Source organism: Manacus candei, unplaced genomic scaffold, assembly GCF_025592945.1.
Source record: "Manacus candei isolate 608988 ecotype Guabito, Panama unplaced genomic scaffold, ASM2559294v1 h1tg000002l, whole genome shotgun sequence".
Classification (NCBI taxonomy): Eukaryota; Metazoa; Chordata; class Aves; order Passeriformes; family Pipridae; genus Manacus; species Manacus candei.
Genome location: NW_026138050.1, coordinates 1,355,953 through 1,379,724, shown reverse-complemented (window position 1 = coordinate 1,379,724; position 23,772 = coordinate 1,355,953). Strand labels below are relative to the sequence as shown.

At 54.8% G+C, this 23,772-nt stretch overlaps 2 protein-coding genes across 3 annotated transcripts in view; both read left to right on the top strand.

Annotated features, from left to right (window-relative positions):
• The first annotated feature begins 9,752 nt into the window (after positions 1-9,752).
• NPW (neuropeptide W) lies at positions 9,753-11,927 on the top strand. Its single transcript, XM_051779230.1, is given in 4 exon segments — positions 9,753-9,827; positions 9,829-9,951; positions 9,954-10,349; positions 11,524-11,927. Coding segments are annotated over 4 exon segments (630 nt in total). The 3' UTR covers positions 11,560-11,927.
• A 7,548-nt stretch (positions 11,928-19,475) lies between these two features.
• The window catches only part of NHERF2 (NHERF family PDZ scaffold protein 2), a 33,074-nt gene continuing 28,777 nt past the window's right edge, over positions 19,476-23,772 (top strand). The window contains exon 1 of one of the 2 annotated variants that reach the window (XM_051778876.1): positions 19,476-19,925. In XM_051778876.1, coding sequence (XP_051634836.1) covers positions 19,716-19,925 — 210 coding nt within the window. In that variant the 5' untranslated portion in view covers positions 19,476-19,715. Of the gene's footprint in view, positions 19,926-22,133; positions 22,251-23,772 lie in introns of those variants that run through there. The other variant, XM_051778885.1, reaches the window with a different exon arrangement.

The following is a 23,772-nucleotide window of genomic DNA, read 5'->3' as shown; positions in this document are numbered from 1 at the left end:
TTCCTGGCATCTTCCTATGACTGGAAGATTGGATGAGCATCTTTATCATTCACACCTGCTGACTTTTCCCTGAATTCCTTGTCATTTGAGTTAAAACTGGTTCTTCCTTTTCTTTGAGCCATGAACAATCATTTTAGGACAAAGCAGCACATCAAATAGATCATTAAAAGATCCCATGACGTTTTTTCATCCCACACCAGCCCCAGTTAACAACATCTGTGCCATCAAATAAATTAAGTAATAGGTTTGCTAAGTGTTTGGGAGCAGATAATGAAGGATTTCAACGTTTTGGATCATTGGATACAACAGGTAATATTTACTTTTTCCTAAAGAGCCCCATTTATCCCACTTGAGCGTGGAGTGGGGGAACACACGTCTCGCTAATCAACCCTGAAGTGTGTTTGGGTGGGGCTGCATGGAATAATTAGGAATGACTGAGGATGATGGCTGTAATTACTCCAGGAAATGTTCCCCGAATTAATGATACTGTTGAAAATGTTTTTATGTCCAAACTGCATCACCCAATTTTGGAGAGCAATTAGCATGAAATGAGCTGGAGGCTGCTGGCAGGGATGTGCTGCCTTAAGTGTCACTCGGCTGTGAAATGACACCGTGGCTGGGCACAGGATCATAAACACACCTGAGGAATTGGGATGGGGAGGGACATTACTCATCACGGGACTCTGGGGACACAGAGGCTTGGCAGGGAGGGAGTTGGGACCTCTCAGATTCCTGCTCTGGTCGCTGATGTTGCTTCCCACCAGTCCAGGAGCACCAAGGACCTGACCCAAAGACTGATCCTGCAAAGTGTGTTCACAGCAGTGTGTTTTTCCTACTGTGAGGGTGTGATGTTCCTGGCAAAGGGAAGCACTGGCTGTTTTCCAGGCAGGCAGCAGCACTGGCAGCTCCTCAGCTGGGGCTTTTTCTGCCCCTCGGATGATATTTGCAATAATCGGTGTCTGAGGGGGAAACCACTGAAGGTTCTGTGTCCCTTCACAGTCCAGGGGAACTCCCAGCAGCACTGGAAGCTCGTGCCAGTCTCATCCTCCGTATACAACTAGAGCCAGGAAGTTCTGTGGATCAAAACCCATGTAAGGACATCATAGAATGGCCTGGGCTGGAGGGAACCTTCAAAATATTTTTCAAAGTGCCAGCTGGAGGCCAGATCCAGCCCTGTCCTCTGCATCCACCGTGGGATGACCCAACCCAACCCCAATCCCAGCCTCTGGCAATGGTTGGGTGTCCTTAACTCCTGCCTCCTGTCCTTCCCCCACGGCACCAGGCAGCAGGTCAGAACAGCCCTTCCATGGCCCAGCATCAAGTTGTGACGGGGGGGGTTGGGTTGGATATTGGGAATATTTTTACATGGAAAGGATTGTCCAGCCCTGGCACAGCTGCCCAGGGCAGGGGTGGAGTCCCCATCCCTGGAGAGATTTAAAAGCCACATGGGGACATTGGTTAGTGGTGGCCTTGGCAGTGCTGGGGGATGGTTGGACTTGGTGGTCTTGGAGGTCTGTTCCAACCTAAATGATTCTGTGATTCCATGTCCTGCAAATGCATCTCTGTTGATCCCATGACTTTTCCAGTGGTGGAACACATCTTTCCACAGCTGTAAAATGCCAAAAAACCTCCTCTGTTCCATGTCAACATCATCACACAAGATATTCCCACTCTCCTGGGGTCCCCACCTTTAACAAGCAGCACAAAGAATTGCTGGAAAGCCAGTATTCAAACAAACTTCACCAAAGCCTGTTTCCAGCTCCTCATCCTTCTGGAGAACCATCCTGCTGGTGCCTGTGAGTCATGGGTGCAGATTAATTTATTTTGTTGTGCAGAGAGGTTTTTATAACCCTCTTTCCAGCCATTGAATCATTCTTTGCTGATGATTTAAAGAAGCTGGTTTATTTCTCCAGTGATTGCAAATGGGAGCCAGATCTTAGCACAGACTGTGACCCCAAAACATAAAGAAATAGAATTATATAGAATTAACTGGTCTCCAAATATCTTAGTTGGTGCTTAGTGCCATGTGTTGTCAGGCAGGGAAGGTTTCCTTCCCAAGGAAAAGGGTTAATATTGCCTCTGGGATAGTTAATTTCCATGTTTACTCGCTAAATATCACATAATAACTGCAGGGAAAGGCATTTTCAAGTCATTTAATCAGCAATAAATACACTTTGGAATAATTGATAACTCTGCAGATGAGCACAACAAGCCCATTCCACTCACAAGAGCAACAGATCAAATATTTATAGTTCAGCACTGAAATATTGTCCAAGTGTAGAACTAAAGGTTAGGCCTTGGATTAATTTCCCACTCCCAGCTTGGTGCCGATGCAGCTCATTGACAGCTGAGACACTCGGGGGGTGACAGGGAAATCTGTCTTCCTTTGACAAAGTTGCTGCTAAAAGTGATGATTTTTTTAGGGTTTCTTTTTAAGGAAAGTAAGTCTCAGATAGTTCCTGAGCAGTGGCTTCTCACAGGTACCTCCCTGCATGGAATCCTGGAATGGTTTGGGTTGGAAGGGACCTTAAAGCCCGTCCCATTCCATCCCCTGTCAAAGGCAGGGACACCTTCTGCTGTCCCAGGTTGCTCCAAGCCCCATCCAACCTGGCCTTGGACACTTCCAGGGATGGGGCAGCCACAGCTTCTCTGGGCAACCTGTGCCAGGGTCTCCCCACCCTCACAGGGAAGGATTTATTCCTGATATCCCATCTATCCCTGCCCTCTGGCAGTGGGAAGCCATTCCCCCTTCTCCTGTCCCTCCAGGCCCTTGTCCAAAGTCCCTTTCCATCTTTGTTGAGGGCTCTCTTTGGATACTGGAAGTCAGGTTTGAATTCCCAGCCCCAACCAGATTTTATGGCTCAGATTTAAAGGCTCAAAGCAGCGTTTTGGGTTGCTGTGAGGTCAGTGGGGTTTGTCCCAGACACAGGAGGTTCTGGATCAAATATACCCACAACCCTACCTGAGGGATTAATAGGAGGTCAACCTGCATTTCAGAAACACCCCAGCCTGTCATTACCACATTATTTGTCCACCAGTTTTTTTAACCAAAAACATGTTTTTCTATTTAAAAGTTGAGTCATGGAGGGACATACACACACCCCAGTTCTTTGATTTCTCCACAGACATGATGCACAGCTCTGGATTTGAAGAAGGAATTTTCCTCCAAGAGCTTTATTTGCTAAAAAACATAATTTGGTGATACAAGCTTCCCTGGAAAGCAGTGATTCCTTAAAGAGGGGGAGGATGATCAGGGAGGAGCAGGATCCTTGCAGACACACATGCTGGAAAGCAGAGCTGTATTTTAAGGCATCCATAAATATTTTTCTGGGGATGGAGTTTAGCAGCAGCTTGTTGGGGGGTGAGCAGGGTAAGTGCAGCTGACAGAAAATACAGTCCCTGGGTGGGAATTCAGAGGAAAGGAGCAGATTTAGGCTTTCAAATTCCCAGAACAGGATGAGGAACAGAGCTCCATTTTCACATCCCATTCCGGGAGCTCATGTTGATGGGCTGCTCCTGCCCCAGGTTTCCTATGGGGACCAGAGCTTGTGCTGGACACTTTGGATGCTCTGGGCAGGGTGGGAGCCTCGGGAGAGTCTGTGGAGCTGAGCTCTGACTGAACTTTATCCATATTTAATCCAGCCATCCCAGTGTAGGACTCAGCAAACAGCGTCTGGTGATCTGGTTGTGCCATGACACATTTTCATTTCTGTTTCCCTACCCAGCAATGCCAAGAGTTGGGAATTTGGAGAGGTCAGAGAGCAGAGAACTGATAGTGTTGGGAATGCAGCTCAGAGCTCTCAACCCCCTGGTTGGTGCCCTGCCAGCCCGACCACTCTGCTCTGAATAATTCCATTTTATTTGTCTGCTGCCAGGTTTTAGGGAGGTGTCAATCTCCCACCTACAGGGACATCACAGGCAGCAGCAGGAATTGCCTGTGGAATGTGGGACTTACTGTAACACTGGGCTTCTTTCTCCCTGGCAACAACTGACAGGACAAGAGGAAATGGCCTCAAGTTGCTCCAGGAGAGGTTTAAATTGGAATTAGGGGAAATTTCTTCATGAACAGGTTGTCAAGCATTGGAACAGGTTGCCCAGGGCAGAGGTGGAGTCACCATCCCTGGAAGTGTTCAAAAAACAGTGGATGTGGCACTTGAGGACTTGGGTGAGTGGTGACAATGGTGGTGCTGGTTGATGGTTGGACTTCGGGAATCTTTGAGGGTTTTTCCAACCTTGACCTGCACAGATTCACTTGAAGACAGATTTTGTTCTCACCTACACCCCTCTGAGCCTCCAATCATCTCACACATGTACAGCAGTGTGTGCTGGAGAGCCTCACCTAATTAAATCTCAGGAAAACAGGAGAGCACCTGGGGGCTGTGTGGGCTTCACTTGAGGGATCTCGGGGCTGTCAAATGAAAGATTCCTCTCACAACTCTTGCTCCTCACAGCAAACACCTCAGAGCAGAGCCAAATTTACTCTGCACTTCACACATCTGGGTATTAACTGGCTGGGGTTGGAAATTACTTCCAGGAGAAAAAATGACTCACAGACTGGAGGGGGCTGAGGGATCTGATTGCATTACAGATGCTAGCCCATGGCATCTTTTTTCCCTGCTCTTTTCCCTGCCTTTCAAATTTTTGTCTCTTCTGTTTTCCTAAGGCAGCGCTGTCATCCCACATCGCCGGGAATGTTTCATCCCGATTCCTTGATGGTGTTCTGTCACATCCAAATCACTCTGTGATGTCATTGCCACAGCCCTTGAGATGTTTAGAGACTCTTAATATTCTGCCAGCCACAGGACAGGCAAAACACAGGGTGGGGTGGACAAGCAATGGTGCCTCACAGTTCATCCTCTCACCCAACAGGCCCCACTGTTGGGTTCTCCAGCTGATGAGTCACACCAGAAGTGAAGGGTCATTCCTGCATCTTGCAGGATGATGGACAACTTCATTAAGCTGGAGAGGTGAGGAGCCCTTCGTGGGTTTGGTGGGTCTGGACCTCAGTTTGGTTTTGGTCTCCCATCAGTGATTCAGTGATTCCCAATTTGTTCCTTGGTTGGAAGCAGAAATAATTCCACTGACTCAGCTGGGGCTTAATTATTATCTTAATTATTGTCTGTAAAGGGCTTTGAAACCCTAAAGGGTCGATGCCTTGGGAGTGTGGGTGATTGTGGTGTGAGCTCAGCACAGAATTCAAGTGAGGAAACAAGTTCCCTTGGCTTGGAGAAGCAACTCCATGAAACTCTGCACAAGTATCACGAGCCTGTGGCTTTTTTCCCCTCAACTTAGTGCTAATGGATCCATTGTTTCATGTAAAGGTTTCTCCTGCTCTTGTTCTATCCTGTGTGACATTTACAGTACTCTTTGTTCCATTAGCAAAGTAATTTGAGACAGTTTATTATCCTTTGGAGACTTCACTGCCTGCTGTTTAACTTCCATGTCACTGGACCCTGGAAAAAAAATCTCTTAAAATAGTGCACAAGACTAAAAATAGTGAGGAATTAGTAGTTTCTTAGGAGTGAAATAATTAATTTAGTGCACTTTAATATGAAGATCTGCAGCTCTAGGAAACACCACTTACTGTTTCCTCTTTCTCTTCAGAGCCACCAATATCTGTGGAGTCGAAGTGTTTCTGCCTCACAGCTTGAAACTGTAATTTGTTTGTATCAGTTACAGCTCCTTTATTTCAGGAGAAGGGAGAAATAGCATTTAATCACGTTCTGAATCACTGGGGGAAGAACTCACTCCCTGATCTGAGTTTATTACACTCTCTAGATGCAAGAAAATGGCAAAGGTTGTTATTCCTTGGATTTTCTGCGATGCTGTCACTGCAGCACCCAAGGGACTGAGCCTGTTTGGGTCCTGCTCCCCGAGTGCCTCATCCCCACTCCATGAAAACACTCTTCCTGATTCCCCAGGGGCTCAGCAGTGGGATGAGTGTTGCAAAACATCAGGGTTTGCTGAGCCTCACATATGGGAAGATCTTTTTCTTGCCGTTAAGACTTCACTCACTCCCGGGTTGAAGTAATGCAGGAGGGAGCAGGGATGTGAACCCAGAAAAGGAGGGGAAGTGCAGGAATTTGGCGTGTGGGCAGAGATGGAGCAGTGGGAAACCTGTCCAATGACCTCCTGGAGCCAGGCAGGAGCTTCATCACGTCACCTTTCCAGGTGGGATCTGCAGTACCAGCTCCCTCAGGTGCTGGACTTCCAACCTTGTCTCCAAGTCAACTGCCCGCAGCAGCACCGCTCCAGTTCCAGGTGCACATGGCACTGCCTGGGATGGGATGGGAGCAAAACTCATCCCTGCTCCAGCCTCCACCTCCAGGTCTGTGCCTCCAGCTGATTTCCTGGTGGTGGAGCCTCTTTCGGCTGGTTTGTGTCCGTCTCTCCAATCTGCACAGGACGGCAGAGCCGGGCAGTGTCTGGGAGAAGGACCTTGGAGCAGAAGGCTCCATTCCTTGGCCAAACCTTCCATTACCTTGTGTGGTCTTTGGCAACTCTCTGAACACTCCGTGCCTCAGTTTCTCAACCTGGAGAACAGGATGATCCCAATCAGCAAAGCTGGATGACTTTGCAGTGCTGCACCCCAGAGGAGGAGGGCAGGGTCTGGACCTCCTCATGTCCACTGATGTCACCCTCATCCTCTCATACTCCCACAGGGACATGCTGTAGATCCCAAATGGCCAGAGAATGTCATATATAGAACAAGCATTAATGCCCGGGGTGCAGAGGCTCCATCCCAGCACTGGCCTCTGGATTGCTTTGTTTTCCTGCTCGGCTGAGTCGCTAACCTTCCAATAAACACCAGAGTCATTATCATAAAACTGGGGAAAATGCTGTCATTAAACCCCACTGGTTTAGTTTTCAAGTGCCTCTTTCTGGGACATCAAATTCATTTAGATCATTCTCCAAAGCCACAAATCCTGAGTGGCTGCAGTAATGTGTGTGGTGGGAGGTGAGAGCACCACAGGAATTAAATCGGGTGGAGAGGGTTCTTCACAGAGCTCGGTGGGGTTTGTTGCAGGGGGGAAAGATGTGATGCCTCCAGCTGGTCACCCCTCTGACCCCTCAGCCCTGGCGTCCCTTGGGGTGTTCTCCAGAAACCCCAATTCATGTTCTGATACCTCAGCTTGGAGCATCCAGAGGGATGGGGAGCTGCAGCAGAGCCTCCCTCTTACAAAAAGATAGATTTTGTTCCAACAGAAAAGAATAAAACCTTAAATCCTTTCAGCAGCAGAAGCATAGAGTTAAATCCCTATGGTTACGTTTTCCAGAGAACCTGTGGCTGCTCCATCCCTGGAAGTGTCCAAGACCAGGTTGGACAGGGCTTGGAGCAAGCTGGGATAGTGGGAGGTGTCCCTGCCTGTGGCAGGAGGAGGAACTGGATGAACTTCAAGGTTCCTTCCAACCCAATCCATCCCATTCCCCTTCACCTCATTAAGTGTTTGTCTGAGCACTGGGGTGGCTGAACAAAATTTTGTCTCAGTGTTTGTGTAGTTGATAAATCTGATCTTGGGGCCAACATTTTTTGGGTTTAAGTGAAAACATTAAAATAGGGTTTTTAAAAGGGCTTAGGGTCAGCTGGCCCCTGCTAGGGGTTACTGAGCACCTGCAGTTTATAGAAACGACCCATGGGGCTGATACTTCAATGTCCTGGGAAGTCTGTAGATTTCCATAGGAACCAGGACTCGTTCAAAAGTTTTTCATCTCCCCAAAATAACCAGGATTTTGTTCCTCTGGGGGAGTTCCTGGCACAAGACCTCCTGGGAGCAGCACGGTGCCATGTGTCCGCTGACGTGCTACGGAATCTGCGGCAGCATCGGCTTCTGCGAGGGGAACAAGAATCCTAAAATTATCCTTTAGTTACTTAGAATATAAATAGAATTCAAATTGCTTATCAGCTGTTTCATTTGAAAGATATTTAAAAATGCTTGGGAGAGGAAACTTGCACTCCGGTGGAGATCCGGAGCCACGCTGTACCCAAAGGATCTCGGTGCCCTGAGGACACAACTGTGGGGATCAATCCATGCACTGGGAGGAAAGAGTTCAGTTCATGGAGAGTTTATCAGCGTGACAAGTTATTCAAGTTATGCCAAAAACACGTGTAAGGGACACTTCAGGCAGATCTCTGGGAATGGGAAAATCTTCCATTCCCGGGTGGGAAGGTTGAGCCCGTGCTGGAGTGTGGCTGCAGTGGAACAAACCTGACTGTGTCCTTGAGCACAGGAGACAGGAACAAGCCAGGATGAGCATTCCCAATCGATTCCAGGTGCTTCCCAATCGATCCATCTCTGGTGAGGAGAAGGGTGTGTTATGGCTTTTATGCAGTGAACAAACCTGGCAGCGTGTGTCCCATTGCTGGGGACGATGGGATGGGATGGTCCGTGTGCTGTACCACTGCCATTCATTAATGGCTCTACTAAATAGGAGAGTGGTGAGGCTGTTCTAATGCCCAGAGCACTCAGAGGGTGACAAAAATAGCCCATTCAGCAGGGATTGGCTCAGAATAAGACGTGTCCTTACCGTAAACCTGGGTGCTTCCAAGAACTTGGGCTATGGATGAGTTTGACTCTGGTCTGGTTCATTACAGGAATGAGTTGTGCTCTGCACAAACGTAACTTCCAGCATCCACTCCAGAAATTCTGGGTCCCTGTTTTACCAGCTGAGAATTGCACTCACTCCCAGCCTTCCTGGAAGAGGAAAATTATGAGGATCCTCACTGACCATCCGACACCTCCCTACGGTTGCTTTGGATTGTTCTCCTTCTCCATCTGCCAGCCCCGCACTCTCTGATCCCTGCCTGGCCAAGGGGCTGGTTCCTGCAGGAGGAGGATGTTGCTTGGCTGGGATCCCTCTCTCCAAGGGGTCTCCAGCATGGCTCTGTCCCCGACATGAGCCTGGAAACACATCCCCAGGAGTGGAGGGTCACAGAGCACCAACATCTGCAAGCTGGGCTGGTGGAGAGAACTTCCACTGGGAACTTGTGCTTGTTGGGCGGGAGAAGATGGGGTTGGATGGTGAAGGGCTGAGGATCCCAGTGATGAGAAGGTGCCTGGCCTGATTCCCTTGGAACATGTTAAAATAGTATCAACAAGAAATATCAACCTCTGCCCAGAGCAGCTGTGGCTGCCCCATCCCTGCAAGTGTCCAAGGCCAGGTTGGACGGGGCTTGGAGCAACCTGGGCTAGTGGAAGGTGTCCCTGCCTGTGGCAGGGGATGGAATAGATGGCCTTTAGGGTCACTTACAACTCAAACCATTCTGTGATTTTAAATGGGCACACAGGAGCATGGAAGATGCTGAGAATAAAATTAATCAAGTTACTGAAAAAAACCCAGAGATTATTTAGTCCTCGTTCAGTGTATAAAGCCAAGAACTCAGCTAACAGACAGGAGGAGCTGGAATTGCTCCTTGGTGACCATAAATTTGACCTGCTTGGTTTTATTAAGGAATCTGGGGGGAGAAAGTCACCTGACTGGGATGGCAAAATTCATGGTCTTTAAGAACTGAGTGGCAGAAGAGGAAAGGAAGCAGCCCGGCAGATCCACGGCAAATGGTCTGGAATGCTTTGCCGCAGGGACCAAGGAGGATGCTCGGGATGCTCCGGGTTGCTGGGGACGCTCAGGGATGCTCAGAGGATGCTCAAGGCCACGGGGAGGATCCCGCAGGTAGCAAGGAGGATGCTCAGGGATGCTCGGGATGCTCTGTGATGCAAGGGACGCTCAGGGATGCTCAGAGGATGCTGGGGGCCATGGGGAGGATGCCGGCATCCCGGGGGGAGGCTGCCGGGGGAGGGCGGCGGGGGGCTGCCGGGGCGGAGCCGCGGGGGCCCCTCCCGACGGCGCTATAAACCGGCGGGGCGCGGGCGCGGGGCAGCCGTCGCTGGGGCGCCCGGGGCCGGGGCGCACCCTGCCCGCACCCCTGCCCGCACCTTGCCCGCACCCCTGCCCGGGCCATGGGGAGGGGGCAGCTGTCGGGGGGCGCCTGGGGCGCCCTGGTGCTGCTGGGGCTGATCCTGCCGGCCGCCCCGGCGGGCGCCTGGTACAAGCACGTCGCCAGCCCCCGGTACCACACGGTGGGTCGCGCCTCGGGGCTGCTGATGGGGGTCCGCCGCTCCCCCTACCTCTGGCGGCGGGAGCTGCCGGCCGAGCCCCCCCGGCACCCCGGGCCGCCCCCCGGGGACAGCCCCCCGCGCCCGGGCCGCCCCGCCGGGCTCAGCCCCCCGCCCGCCGCCCCGGCCCCGCCGCCGCCCGGCCCCGGCCGCCTCCTGCAGCTCCTGCTCCGGCGGGGCTGGGGCGGCCCCCGCCCGGCCCCCGCACGACCCCCGCCCGGCCCCCGCCAGCCTCAGGTAACGCGCGGCCCCGGCGGGCGGGCGGAGGGCCGGGGGGGCCGGGGGGATCCCGGGAGCCGGGGGGGGCACGGTTGGTTCGCAGAGCCCCGGGATGCTCGAGGGGTGTGATCTGTGTCTGGGGTACGAGGGTCCTGCTGCGGCTCCCGGGGGTGCTGGGGGGTCACCGGGTAACGGGGTGCGTGGAGCTTCGAGGGGGTTCACCAGGAAACTGGGGTGCACGGAACCAACAAGGGGGCTGCACTTGGGCTTTCAGGCAGAAAAAGGAGCCGAATGAAGTGCCCGAGGCCAGGTTGGACGGGGCTTGGAGAAATCTGCTCTAGTCGAGGTGTCCCCGCCCATGGCAGGGGATGGAAAGAGATGATCTTCAAGGTCCCTTTGCAACTCAAACCATTCCTGGATTCTAGGATTTCTCTGCCCTCCCAGTTGGAGCATCACAAACCTGCCCCCTGTGAGACTGAGCTGCCTGTGCTGGAGGGGTGTCCCTGGGTCAGAGGGGTGTCCATGGAGGTGGAGGGGTGTCACTGTAGCCAGCAGCTGGGTCATACTGGGATTCTCCCAGCGTGGCTCTCCTCAGGCCCCCTCTGCTGCCCGCTCAGGGCTCAGCCAGGCTGTGTGGGACTGGCTCAGGGCTGGCTCCAGACATTAAATTTCTTTCCTCTTATGTAGAGCTGGAGTCAACATCCAGCTGAAATCCACAGAGGCTTTTGGCTGTTGGATCAGCCCCTGAAACATGTAGCTGTTTTCCTCCCCCACCTCATTTCTGTGAGGAAATCTGGGATTAGAATCATTTTGGGAAAGCCCAGCGCTGTGTTACGTCTGTGCTGTGCCGTTGCCTGGCTGTGCATGTCCCGGTACCATACTCTCTGGATCCGTGCACACACGTGCATCCCTCAGATTCCCCACTCAAATTCCCACTGGGAGCCCCGCAGGCAGGTCCAAGCCCGGTGTTTGGGTGTCTGGTGGGGTTTATCTGCGGGCACAGTGGCAGGAAGGGAATCTGCAGGTCGGATCTGAGCCTGAGACAAAGAAAACTGAATGAAAATGGTGAATGCAGCTGTGGCTTAAACACTGCACTGAGGGGAAACGGGATCCCACGTGGAGAGGGAGGTGATGGCAGAGCTGGAGGCTCAGGTGATGCTCCAAAATAACCCAGCCCCTCTTCTCCTTCCAGCTCTTCCCGCTCGAAGACCTGGCTCTGACCCGCTGACAGACCTGTGGAGATGCTTCACGTGCTGGAGGAGCAAGGACTGCCCGAGGTGGAGGCTGCTCACCTGGCTGGCGAGGAAGGGTCTCCTCATGGCATCTCCGGGTACTCTGACCTCTCTGAAACCACACAGACAGTTACATCCCAAAAAATCTGAGTTTTCATGGCCCTGCCCAGACACAGGGTAAATTCATCTTGTTTTTCAGGTCAACCTAGTGCTACAAACTCGGGGAGAAATAAACAGGGGAGATATTTATTTTTGTTTATTTTTTTTACATTTCTGTACTAGCTTGTTTGCAATATGATACAAACATGTACTGTTCGCTTCCTCGGGACCTGCCCTCATTAAAATGAGATGTGATCAAAGGAAACTCGGGCTTCCTGGTGCTGTTGTGGGGTTTTGGTGGGGATTTTTAAGAGCAAAGCCTGGTCCAGCCCTGCACGGGGCAGACACTTCAGCAGTCGGGTCACTCCCAGATTTTTCTAACATGATTTAACTCCTTGACACAATTTTTTCTGCAGCTTTACAGTAAATCTCTTTTACTGCCTGTCAGGGAGTTACTGCCAGGCCAAGTGTCAATTCAGATGACAACATTTAGGAATGTTTCCTCAACTGGGCTGCACAGAAGCTCTGTGAGTCCTCGCTGCTCTGACTGTGTTTTGCCTGCTCAGGGCTTAATTTGCATATGTCCCCACTGATGAAAATAAATGTTAATCCTCATTAAAACGGGGAGAAGCCTCGGGGGTGGGCAGGAGCACATGGTAAAGGGGTGTTGGAGTGAGTGGGATCTGGGATCTAGAGAAAACTGAGGTTTGGGGGGCTGAGTCCAGTACTGCTGAGTTTTAATGCCCTGGCACTGGTGGCTGCTGCAGGAAATCAGACAAAAAGAGACATTTCCAGCCCTCTTAGATGAACTCCCTGCTCCTGCCAAGGTTTGTGCTGCCTTTGGTTTGGATCTGGAAGGAAAAACCCCTTGTTGGGGGAGCAGGGTGTGTGCAGAGCCCTCCCACCAGGGAGGGAAGGGTTAAAACGAGGCAGGACAGGGAAAGGCCAGCTTTGAATAGGAGGGTGCACTGGGGATGAAGGACCATGTGCTGAGAGACCCTCATCTGTTGGAAAGGAACACTTGACCGTGACAATTGCTGGGGTAAAACCAGCCAGACACTCAGTTAACCACAAACCCTTCACTTCTCACCTTGGAAAATGGTTTTTGCTGTTAAGTGTGAGCTGATTTCCCACTTGGGGCTGTACAGTAATTTCCTATGTGCTGCCTGCTCTCCAGAGACATCTGGGCCTTCCCTGGGGGTCAACAAGCCCAACAAAATGCAAGAGAGCTTAAAGAGGTGTTTAACTGCCCTCCTGCCCTGGGGCAGGACCCAGCTATCCCTGATGGATGTTAATCTCATCCCTTCTAAAAGGATCATCCTGAGGGAGATGCCACAATCCCCATGCTCTGCCTCCTATCTCTCTCACTCTGGGGGGCTGCATGTCCAGACCATGGGGACACCCTGTCCTGGTCCGTGGGGTGCCCCAGGATGAAACACAGCCACAGGGATGCTTGGGGAGGATCCTGGATTTGCAGCTGGAAGAAAACTGGGGGGGACAAAAGCTTTTTGAGGGAGGATGGACAGGCCCAGAGCTGCAGCAGCATGTTGGCTCCTGGCCCCATTCAGGGTCCCAGTGCCCCCTGCGCCCCCCCCAGCAGCTTTGCAGGGATAACTGCGGCCGAGGGAGTTGATTCCTGGCACCTCTCTGGGCTTTGAGAGGGCTCAGAAACCCCCAGGTGACAGGGGGACAAGTCATCCCTTCCCTCCTCCCACTTCCCAGAGCCTGTGGGGTGGTGGACTAGGGGTGCCGGGGGTGCCGGGAATGCGGTGGCACCCAGGTGGCTTCGCCATGCCCTCTTGTGGCCACGCCGATGCCAGAGGCTGGGAAGTGCTGGGAAGTGCTGGGAGCTGCCACGTGGGTGAGGATGAGCCCTTCCACCACGTCCCCATCCCTGCATCCTCGCAGAGTGGGGCATTGCCCCATGGGTGCCCCTTTGCCTACGTGGCCCCAGCCGAGGCCAGGGGCCAGCAGGGGACGGGAGCTCCGGGTTAACGCCTGTCCTGCTGCTCCCTGCATGGATTTGGGGAGCCCAACTGTGGGGCTGCCCAGGGTCCACACACAGCACGCGTGGGGCTTGGAGCTGGAGCTGGCCCAGGTCCATCCCTGAGGTGCCGCCTGGGAGTTGTGCAGCTCCGGCAGTGCCGGGGCCGGGGCTGGCTGATGTGCCAGGCTTTCCCATCCCAGGCTTTCCCGTGCCAGGCTTTCCCGTGCCAGGCTTTCCCATCCCAGGCTTTCCCATCCCAGGCTTTCCCGTGCCAGGCTTTCCCGGACGGAGCAGCCGTCACCTGGCCCATGGTGCCAGCGGATGCATTTTGTTCCAGCCCAAGAGGCGGGCGAATCCAGGGCCCACGGTGGGCAGGAAGACGTCCCACCCCAACCCGGGGCAGCTCCCTTTCCTTCCCGGCTCTGGGCCTCTCCCGGGGGAGCAGCAGCATCCACCGGGGCCGGGGGCTGTGGGAAGGGCAGTGGCTGGGATAGGAACCAGCCGGGCAGGGGAGCTGCTGTGAGCTCACCCCAGGGCTGGCCTGGGCACACTCTGCAGGGCCCTGCGTGTACTGGCAGGAAGAAAACTCCCCAAGGAATTTTCTCCACCATCGCCTCTACTCAGAAGCTGTTCCTCAGGGATGCAGGGGCTGAGCCAGGCCAGGACTGAGCCCCCCTCCAGCTGTGGTGGTGACTGAGGATGGAAATCCCTTGGACAGAGCTGGGCATCCCAAATATCTGTGATGGTCCCAAATATCCCTGTGGGGAGCCTGGACTGCAGGACCTGGCGCTGAGCTGGGCTCTACCAGGGATCCCATCCCTGCCACTCCCTCCTGTTCACACCTTCACCCTGACACCAGCCAGGGAACTGATGGGGACTGGAGACAAGGGGCAGGAGCTGCAGAGATCAGGAGGTGATGGTCTCTCTGTGCCCACCCTTTTGCCTATTTCCAAGATATCCAGAGAACTGATAAGGTGACAGTGGCTTAGAGACACGTCAGGGATGTTCCTGGCCAAGCTGCAGCTGCCCAGAGCCATTCCTGGGGAGCCCAAGGGTTGGGACCCTCCCGTGGACCCCACTCTCCCACCCAGGAACGTCCCTCAGGTGTCCCCAGGGCTGTGCCAGCCTGGAGGTGCCACCCTCGTGTTGACTGTACACAGGGCTGTATTTGGGGAGCGCCCACTCTGCTCTGGGCACTCACCTGCCTTGGGCATGAGCCACTGGGAGGGGATGTGACTCGTGACACTGGGAGGGAGGGTGACCTATGCCAGCACTGCCCACTCTGCCTGCTCCCTGGGCATCCTGCCAGCCCCCTGCCCCACTGCTGAGGATGCTGGGGCTGGCACAGGAGTGGCTGGTGGGGCAGCAACACTAAAATGTCCCTCGGGGTCCCCTCCAGAGCCCTGTCAAGAGCTGCAGACACCTCAGGGGGCCATGAAGGTTCCTGGGGATGTCCTGCCCGTCCTGTCCATGGCAGGGAGATGCTGCAGGAGTGGTCCCAGCCCCCACAGGTCCTCTGGATGCTGGGGTGGCACCCAGAGCTGGACATGCCACAAGAGCTGATGCCCCAAACCTTTTAGCCTCACCCACAACTTTCATGGCACAGAAGGATTAAACCCAGGCACGGCCATGCTAAAACATGCCCCTGGAGATGGGTGATTCCAGGAATGGGTGCTCCTGAGGATGAGTACTCCCAGGGACAGGGGGCCTCATCTGGAGGGCTCAGTGCTGCTCTTACACCCCTGTCCTTGCTGGGGTGACACACTGGGGTGGCACTGGCACCAGCACTGCTTGCATCTGTGCCAGTACCAACCTCTCCACGATCAAGTCCCTCTGGAGTCACATTATCCATGGGATTTTCCTCTAGGAATCCTACCTCAGCTCTTCCAGGGGGAAGGGGGGCTGCCTGGCAGAGGCAGCAGTGCCCGTCTGTGGGGGCAGAGCAGGATGGCTCACATGGGCTGTGGGAGCAGCACCCCTGCCTGCTCACCTGGCCGTGGGTGTGCTGGCACGTGGAATTCTTGGGTGTGCCCGGCCTGGCTGGTCACCAGCTCCACCCCTGCACAGCCCCAGCACCACCAGCCCCCCGGGGCAGCACCCACAGCTCTGCTCTCTCCTGTAGGTGATAAAGGCCCAGGTTGTGCAAGAGGGATCTCCCGGCCCTCAGCAGAGTAACTGAACTTTCTGGACTTTCACAATCCACAAAACATGTAATTAATCCTCCTAATGATCAGTTCTCCTTCTATCCCCATCAATCTAACCTGGGGAATGTTTACAGCTCAATAGTGCCACACACAGAGGCTCAGGGAAAATGAGACCGTGCTTTTTACGAGCTCCCCTCTCATTCCTGGTTCCTCCAGCAGCACCAATAAATCATCCCCTTTGAAATCATCCCCTGAGAGCAGCCAGGACACAGCAGCCCCATACTGAGTGATGGTGAAACAGGGGAGGAATGAACACGGCAGCATCTGTGCCAGTGGGAAAGCCCAAGACTTCATTTATTCATAGTAAGAGCAAATTACTGCAGTGGCAAGAGCTCTGCAGCTCCCAGTGGATATCATCCAACATAAGGTGCATCCCTGAGCTCGAGCAGAGGGACCAGACCTCCCTCCACACCCAGGCAGAAGGTCTGTGGGTGGCCAAGCTCTGCTGGGAATTGGAGCCTGGCTGGAACCAGCCCGGTGAGCTCCTGCTCCATGTGCAAAGCTGGGTGTGGAGCAGGGGTGGATAAACACCAGCACTGATGGGGAGGAGGAGGCTGGGAGGGAGGAAGGGCCCAGCCTGTTCCTCACCCTTGGCAAAGCTCCCATGCCAGAGCAGGGTGAGCACAAGGGAGCGACCCACATTCCAGGAGTGGATCTGGGAGAAGGGGAAAGGAGAAGGCACAGGATCCGCCCCAAACCATCCAACAGGCACAGTGTGGGGCCACGAGTGGGACACAGAGCCCCTGGAGTCTTGGAAATGTGTGTCCTCTCTGGCAGAAGAGGCCCAAAGGCAGGTGTGAAACCTCCCATTCCTTTGGAAGCAGCAGCACAGCCCAGCTACTCTGTCATGGACCATCCTCCTCCTCAGAGCTGCTCACCCTTCCACTGCCTCAGGAAAAAGCCAGACTGAGCAAGCCTGGGGGGCCAGCTGAGGTTTTCCTGGTTTCTGAATCAAGATGGACTTTGTGGGCTCCCAAAATCCCCACTCTGACACGCCAGGGAGCCTGAAGGGTGACTCTGATTTCTGTAACTGTGAAAGTCCTCACAACATCTGCATTTTGCATTAGTGATGCCACAGGATCAAGCCTAAAGCAAAAAGGTGCAACTGAAAAAACATTACCTGCACTGCAGTTATCCATAAAGTCACTCTTCAAAAGAAAGACTCTTGAACCAAAGAGCCATTGGGCCACAGGTGCAATTCTCTGCCACTGCTCAGCCAAGTGCAGGGAAGGAGCTGGAAGCAGATGTCAACCAAAAAGAGCTTCAAACCCTTCCAAGCCAGTGAGCTCACAGGTCCCTGAACTTCCTCCACCTCCAGGCCAGCCCAACTCAGACTTAAATATGTGCCCAAATCAAAACCCACAGAAATGTAGATGGGAAAATGTTGCCTGTGCAGCACCTGCTGGATTTAACCAGGGCTCTGTTATTCCAGAGTGCAGGAGCCTTTCTGTGCTCTCTCCTTTTTTTTTGTTTTTTCCTACGAGACATGGATGGGAAATGGTAGGATGGGAAGAACCAAAGGGATTTTGTGCCATGTGAGGATGCACCTTTGCACAACATGTTTTCATGTAATTTCCAGCTCCTTCTTCATCAGCTGCAGTGAAAAAATGCAGTATTTCCCTGGGAACTGTGTCCATGCCAAAGGATGCACCCAGGACAGGCAGGACAGCCCAGCTGAGCACCAGAGGCACAGCCACAGTCCCCGAAGGAGAGGGACCATGAAATAAATGCTCCATTTTAGGCTCACAAGGTGTGTGACTATGAGCAGGCAAAAATCCAGTGCTGAGTCAGGGCTCTACCAAGTTCCCTACATTCCCTACAAGAAATCGATGGCTTTTGGGGGAAAAAATGCCTTTTAGGGACACTGAGGTTAAAAAAACCCAATAAATCCAAGTCACGCTTGAAAAAATTTTTGTGCTCAAAAAAAAGGAGCATTTTTTAAAAATTCAAACAACCCTTTTCTTCCTTTTTGAAATGTTTTCTCCTTTTTATTTCATTTTGCAACCTCCCAATGCTTTTTAAAAGACATTCAAAAGGGTTAAAAGATTCAGTCTGACCACCCAAAAGATTTTCTCCACCGTGTTTTTATTGCGCCCAATCAAAAGAAAAACTTTTTAGTTCAAATAAACTTGAAACAATTCCTTCTCCTCCCCCACTCCCTCCAGTTTTTTGGTTTAGCCAGTGAGTGGAAAAATCAATTATTCGCACTCCTCTAGCCCGATAAAAAGCTTCAGGACTCCACAAAGAGGCTCAAGGGAGCACTTGTGTCGTACAGCAGATAAAGCAGGCTCTGAGCTTCTCAGCTCTCCAGCCTCTGCTCCTGTCACCCAAGATTTTGTGCTGAGATCGGAGCTTCTGTGGCACCACAGGGAGCGAAGGAGCCTCTGTGGGACCAGAACATCGTCATGGTGGGACCAAAGCATCCTCCTTGGTGAGGCATCACATCCTCCCTGGTGGGACCTGCTCTTAAAACATCCTCCTCGGTGAGACATCACATCCCCCCTGGTGGGACCAGAGCATCCTGTCTGGTGGGACCTCATGGCACAAACTGCACCTGGAGCCGGAGCTGAGCCTGGGGCTGAGCCCACCCTTGACTGAGGGTGACAGACACCTGAAGGGACAACACCCTGTCCCCACAGGGGCCCGTGCCTCCCACCCAGCCACAGCCACACTGGGCTCTCTCCTTGTCTGCAGCACCCAAATGGCCACATTGCTTACAGGGAATGAGGTGGGAAGAGCTGACAGAGAGAAATAACGTCATGGTTTTCCTGCACAGACTCTCCAACCATCTTTTTGGTTCAAGAGTCTTTCTTTTGAAGAGTGACTTTATGTATAACTGCAGTGGAGGAGGGGTTTTTTTAAGCAAACCACAGATTAAAAGTGAATCAATATTCTTTTCTGGAGTCTTTTATTTACAGCCTCCAGCTGGCTGCAGTGTTTGCTTCAGCTCTATAAAATCTGGTAGGAAAGCTGTTGAGGAAGGAGAAACACCACAGAGAAAGGCCAGGAAACCTGTGGCAAAGGAATGTGACGTGCAATGCCAACACTGTGATAGGCAATCTGCCTCATGTCCTCCTTGTAACAGATTTCACAGAAATGAAGACCAGGAACGCAAAAAGGTGAAGATGGGGATCTCCACGTTTCACCAAAACAAGCTCATTCCGGGTGAAACCTGGATGGCCTTTCCAAAGGGGCACCTGGGATGTAGTGTGCACCTTTTCCCACCAGGAATCATCAAATCCTGGAATGGTTTGGGTTGGAAGAGACCTTAAAGACCATGCAGTCCCACCCCCTGCCGTGGGCAGGGACACCTTCCACTAGCCCAGGTTGCTCCAAGCCCCGTCCAGCCTGGCCTTGGACACTTGCAGGGATGGGGCAGCCACAGCTTCTCTGGGCAACCTGACCACCGAGATCCAACCATATGGCTCATTTGCTGGAAGGGTTTTGGCCCGGGGCTTCCATCGGCTGCTGGTGCCGGTGCCGGTTCTGGTGCCGATGCTGATGCTGATGTCGGTGCCGGTGCCGGTGCCGGTCCCAGTCCCGGTCCCGGTCCCGGTCCCGGCTTCGCCCGCCCCGTCCCGTCCCTCGCTGCGGCTCCGCCCCGTCCCCTCCCGGCCCGGCCCCGTCCCCGCCCGCCGCGCTCCCGGTGCCGCGGGGCAGCGCAGCATGGCCGAGCTGCGCATCGCCCCGGCCCCGGCTCCTGCCCCGGCTCCTGCCCCGCTCCCAGCGCCGGCCGCAGCCGCAGCTCCAGCCCCGTTCCCGGTCCCGACCCCGACCCGCCCCTCCGCGCCCGCCCCGGGCCGCCCATAAAAGCGGCCCCGCGCCCGCCCGCCCTCCCGCCGCCGCCGCTCCGCCGCCGGCCATGGCCAAGGACCAGCTGAAGCCGCGGCTGTGCCGAATGCTGAAGGGGGAGAGCGGCTACGGCTTCCACCTGCACGGCGAGAAGGGCAAGAGCGGCCAGTTCATCCGCAAAGTGGAGCCCGGCTCGCCCGCCGAGGCCGCGGGGCTGCGCGCCGGGGACCGCGTCGTGGAGGTGAACGGGCTCAACGTGGAGCAGGAGACACATCACCAGGTGAGGGCAGGGCCCGGGACGGGCGGGGGGACGGCGGGGACGGACGGGGGGGACAACGGGGGCAGCCACCGCGGCACCCCGGGCTGAGCGCCCCGGCTCCGGCCGCCCCGCCGGCTCGGCTCTGCCCGGCTCCCTGCAGAGGGCTAAAGGGGTGTTTTCACCCAAAATATCTCTGCCGGAGCACCTCTGGTCCGGGCAATGCTGGTGGGTGCAGAGATGGGGTGAGTGACCCCCCCCGGGGTTCCGGGGGCTTTGTGTGCCCCGGGACGGTCGGTGCCCGTGCGGACAGAGGGCGGTGCGGTGTCTCCCTGCCGGGGACAGGCTGTTGTAATCGTGTCAAGGTGGGAAAGCCGAAGGTGTTTGGGGCTGGGCAGGGCTCCGCCGCGTTATGCAATCTGTGGTGGAAAGGAATGGGGAGACCCGGGCTTTATTTCCGGCTCTGCTGTGGGTTTTCTTGGCTGCTTTTGGCGAGCTGCTCCTGCTTGTGCAGCCCGGAGTGTACGAGGATGCCTTAAAATCTCCTGATAAAGCTCTGCAGATGTTCAGCAGTTTTGCTGGCCGGAGTGTGATAGGGCTCGGAGGGGAGCCATGGCTGTTCCTGCCCACGGCCGTGGCTGGGGGGGTCCAAGGGAGCTGTTTCTCAGCTCTCCAAGAGAAGCTGTTTCAGGCCGTGTCATTTTCTGCTTACAAAACCGAAACTTGTATTTGTCAAACAGTTTCATCTAAACAAACAAGCAATGAGGTTCAAGCAGCTCCAGTCCCGCGGACACTCGGAGCCTGGCAAGGGGCACAGTTTGCCTCGTGGCTCGTGGGGCTCTGCGGGGTTTAGTGCTTTAGTAACTCAAAACACATGGTGAGCCCTCCTGCCAGCGCTGCATTGGGGCAGAGCAGGGATGTGCCTCGGCCCTGCAGAGTTTTGGGGGGTTGTGGCTTCCCAGGCTTCACCCACCAGGTGTAGATGTTGATGTGCTGAAGGTGAGGCTGAGCCTCCACTAAAGCCTCATGGACTCCCTTCTGTGAGCTTGGTGGGTTTTGGTGGCTAATTGAGCTTGTTTTGATGATCTGAGCCAGCTGTGTGAAAGTTAATGTTTGTCCTGAATGTGATTTCAAACCCCTTGAAGGAGGATCCCCATCTTTGATGTGGCTGGGCAGGAAGGAGAGCTGTGTTCCTGTGGCGCCTTGGAAGCCATCAGAACTCCCTGCTGGAGCTGGGCTGCTGGGGACGGGCGATAGCAGGGACAGCAGCTGTGCCTTTGAAACGTGCTGGGGCTGCCCAGTAGGTTGAGTGAAATGGGAGAAATGTCTTTCTTCCATTTTTTGCTGCTGGAGGCCGGATGGAGCCCTGGTGCTTGCAGAGGCAGGAGGGAGCCTTGGTGCTTGTGGATGCAGGATGGAGCCCTGGCACTCACTCCCCACTGCAGAGCAGTGATTGGGATGGGGTGTCTCATCCAGGGTGTTGAAGAGCTCGGTGCTGTGCTGTGCTTATGCTGCTATAGCATTGGGACCTATGAGCATGCAAGTGGTGGGAGCAGGAGCAGCCCTGCCTGCTCTGGGAATTGCTCTTTCTGCTGCCTCAGTACCATAAGAACCTCTTCCTTCCCCCAAAACTACCCAGCACTGATGGACCATGGGAAGGGTGATGCTGTGCTGGGTCACACACCAACTCCTGCCGATGGGTTGGAGCAGCTGGTTCACCGTGGCTTCTCCTTGTGCTGCTCCTTCCCCAACCTTGAACAAGTAACACTTCTCCATGTGCATCGGGATGGAGCCCGCAGCAAACAAGGCCTTGCTGTTTGGGTGTAACTGTGTTTCCAGCTGAAGCTGGCAGCATTTGTGTCTTTGTTCTCTGTTTTTTCCTGGCCTTACCCAAGGAGCGAAGGCAGAACGTGTTCTCAGGGCATTTCATGTCTTGGATGCAAAATTGCATCCTGGCTCCCGGGTTCCTGGCCCCGGCGGCAGCGCGGGCATGGGGCAGAGCTGTGGCTCCTGCCCTCCTGCTGTGCCCGGAGCAAGGAAAGCCTCCCGGTCCCTGCGGAGCCTGGCACCATGGAACAGGGCACAGGCACCCCTTTCGGAGCTGCTCCCAGTGGCATCGTGAGTCCCCTTCCTGGGCGGCTGTTGTTTGGCGAGGGTGGAAGGGCCCCGGCCGGCTCGCCGGGCTGGTGCTGGTGTCGCCAGGGGTGAAAGTCTGTTTGGGTGGAGCTGCGGAAATCATGGGGCTGGGACCGGTGCTGAGAAGGTCCCGAGGCGCCAGATGCTCGGGGGAGGCTGCGGCGTCTCCAGAAGCGCCGTGGGCTCGGGGCTGTGAGCATGGCTCGGAAGCGGGTACGGTGCTGGGCAGGACCTTGTCGGGGCCCCACTGCTGCTTTGCCTCCCACCTCACTGCTCTGTCCCCAGAGAGACTTGCTGCCTGGGGGGGCTCGTCACAGAAAGCCCCTTCTGCTCATGGTGAGGGGCTGCTCTGTGCCACTCTCCATCCCTGCCTGGCTCAGGGGGACTCGGGAAACGCTTGCTCCATCTGCTCCAGCGCTGCTCTCGCCGTGGCTGTTGGGGAACTCAGTGCTGGGTGATCCTGGCACAGCTCCCTGCTGGGTTGGGACCCTTCTGTGGTGCCTCTGAGTGTCATTGGGGTCTATGGGACTGCTGTGATTCCCTGCCTGGAGCATCCAAACTGTGGGGTCTGGAGATCATCGCTGTGCAGGACCAGCGCGTTCCCCATCTGTGTCGCTGCTGCTGCCAGGTCCCCTCTGGGAGAAGTGTCCCTGCACAGGCATTGCTGGTGTCAGCAGCACCGTCTGATGTCAGGTGTAAATGGATCTGAACGGGAGCAGATGGATTTTCTGGGGCCTGACGGATCAGCACCGTTCGGGCTGGTTACGGGTGGCAGCCCTGGGCACGACCGCCCGGCACGGCACACGGAGATGGAGCTGCAGTGGATGGCTTGGTTCAGGACAAGCAGCCTTGTCTGCAGCCTATAAATTTCTTGGGGGTTGGTTTCTTTTCCTCCTTTGCAGATACGGGCTCTGTTGACCTTGAGTGGCGCTCGCAGGGAGTAAATAAACGCTGGCTAATTGCGCATTAGGCTCGTTTGTCGCTCTAACCTTGGCGGTTGTGGCGTGTCTGGCTGGTGTGACCTAGATCAGAGCAGGGGCCCTGCAAGGAGCCCAGTGCTGCTTTTGGGGGGTGCCCAGCATGTGTGAGGTGTTCAGGGCCACCCCGTGGCTGCGGGTGGTGGCCGAACAGCACTGCCAGCGATACCACCCCTCCTCCTCCTCCGATGAAGGCCCGTGCAGGGAGGGGGTGCTCTCAGTGGCTGCCAGCAGAGAGTCTGGAAGTGGTTTCCCTTTGCCCTGCTCCTGTGGATGTCCTGGATTTGCCCTGTTTCCATCTCAGCCCATGCTGGTGGGATCTACCCCCCTGCCTGGCTGTGGGATCAGCTCCTCCCGGCTCTCCCCACCATGCTGGCACCACAAGTGTCTGTTGGAGCCTCTGCCAGTCACTGATCTGTTCGAAGGAGCCAGGCAGAGCAGGACAGTGTCCCTATTCAGTATGCCTGGAGCTGGATCCTGGAGGGGATGGGCCCATCTCCTGCTCCCAGCACTGTCTTCCCTTGTCTCTGCTGGTCCCTAGCACTGATGGGGGATGGATGCATGGATTGGGCTGTTTCCTTCCTAAAACCACCCAGGGTCGGGGTGGGTGATCTCTGCTGCTGTGTGGCTGAAAGAGCCACCACCATCATCACCCAGGGCTGCAGGCTCCATCCTGGGCATCTCCCAAAGCCGTGCTCGGCCCTTCTCCCCCATCGGTGATGGCTGGAAGTGACAGCCACCCTTCACCCAGACCGGAG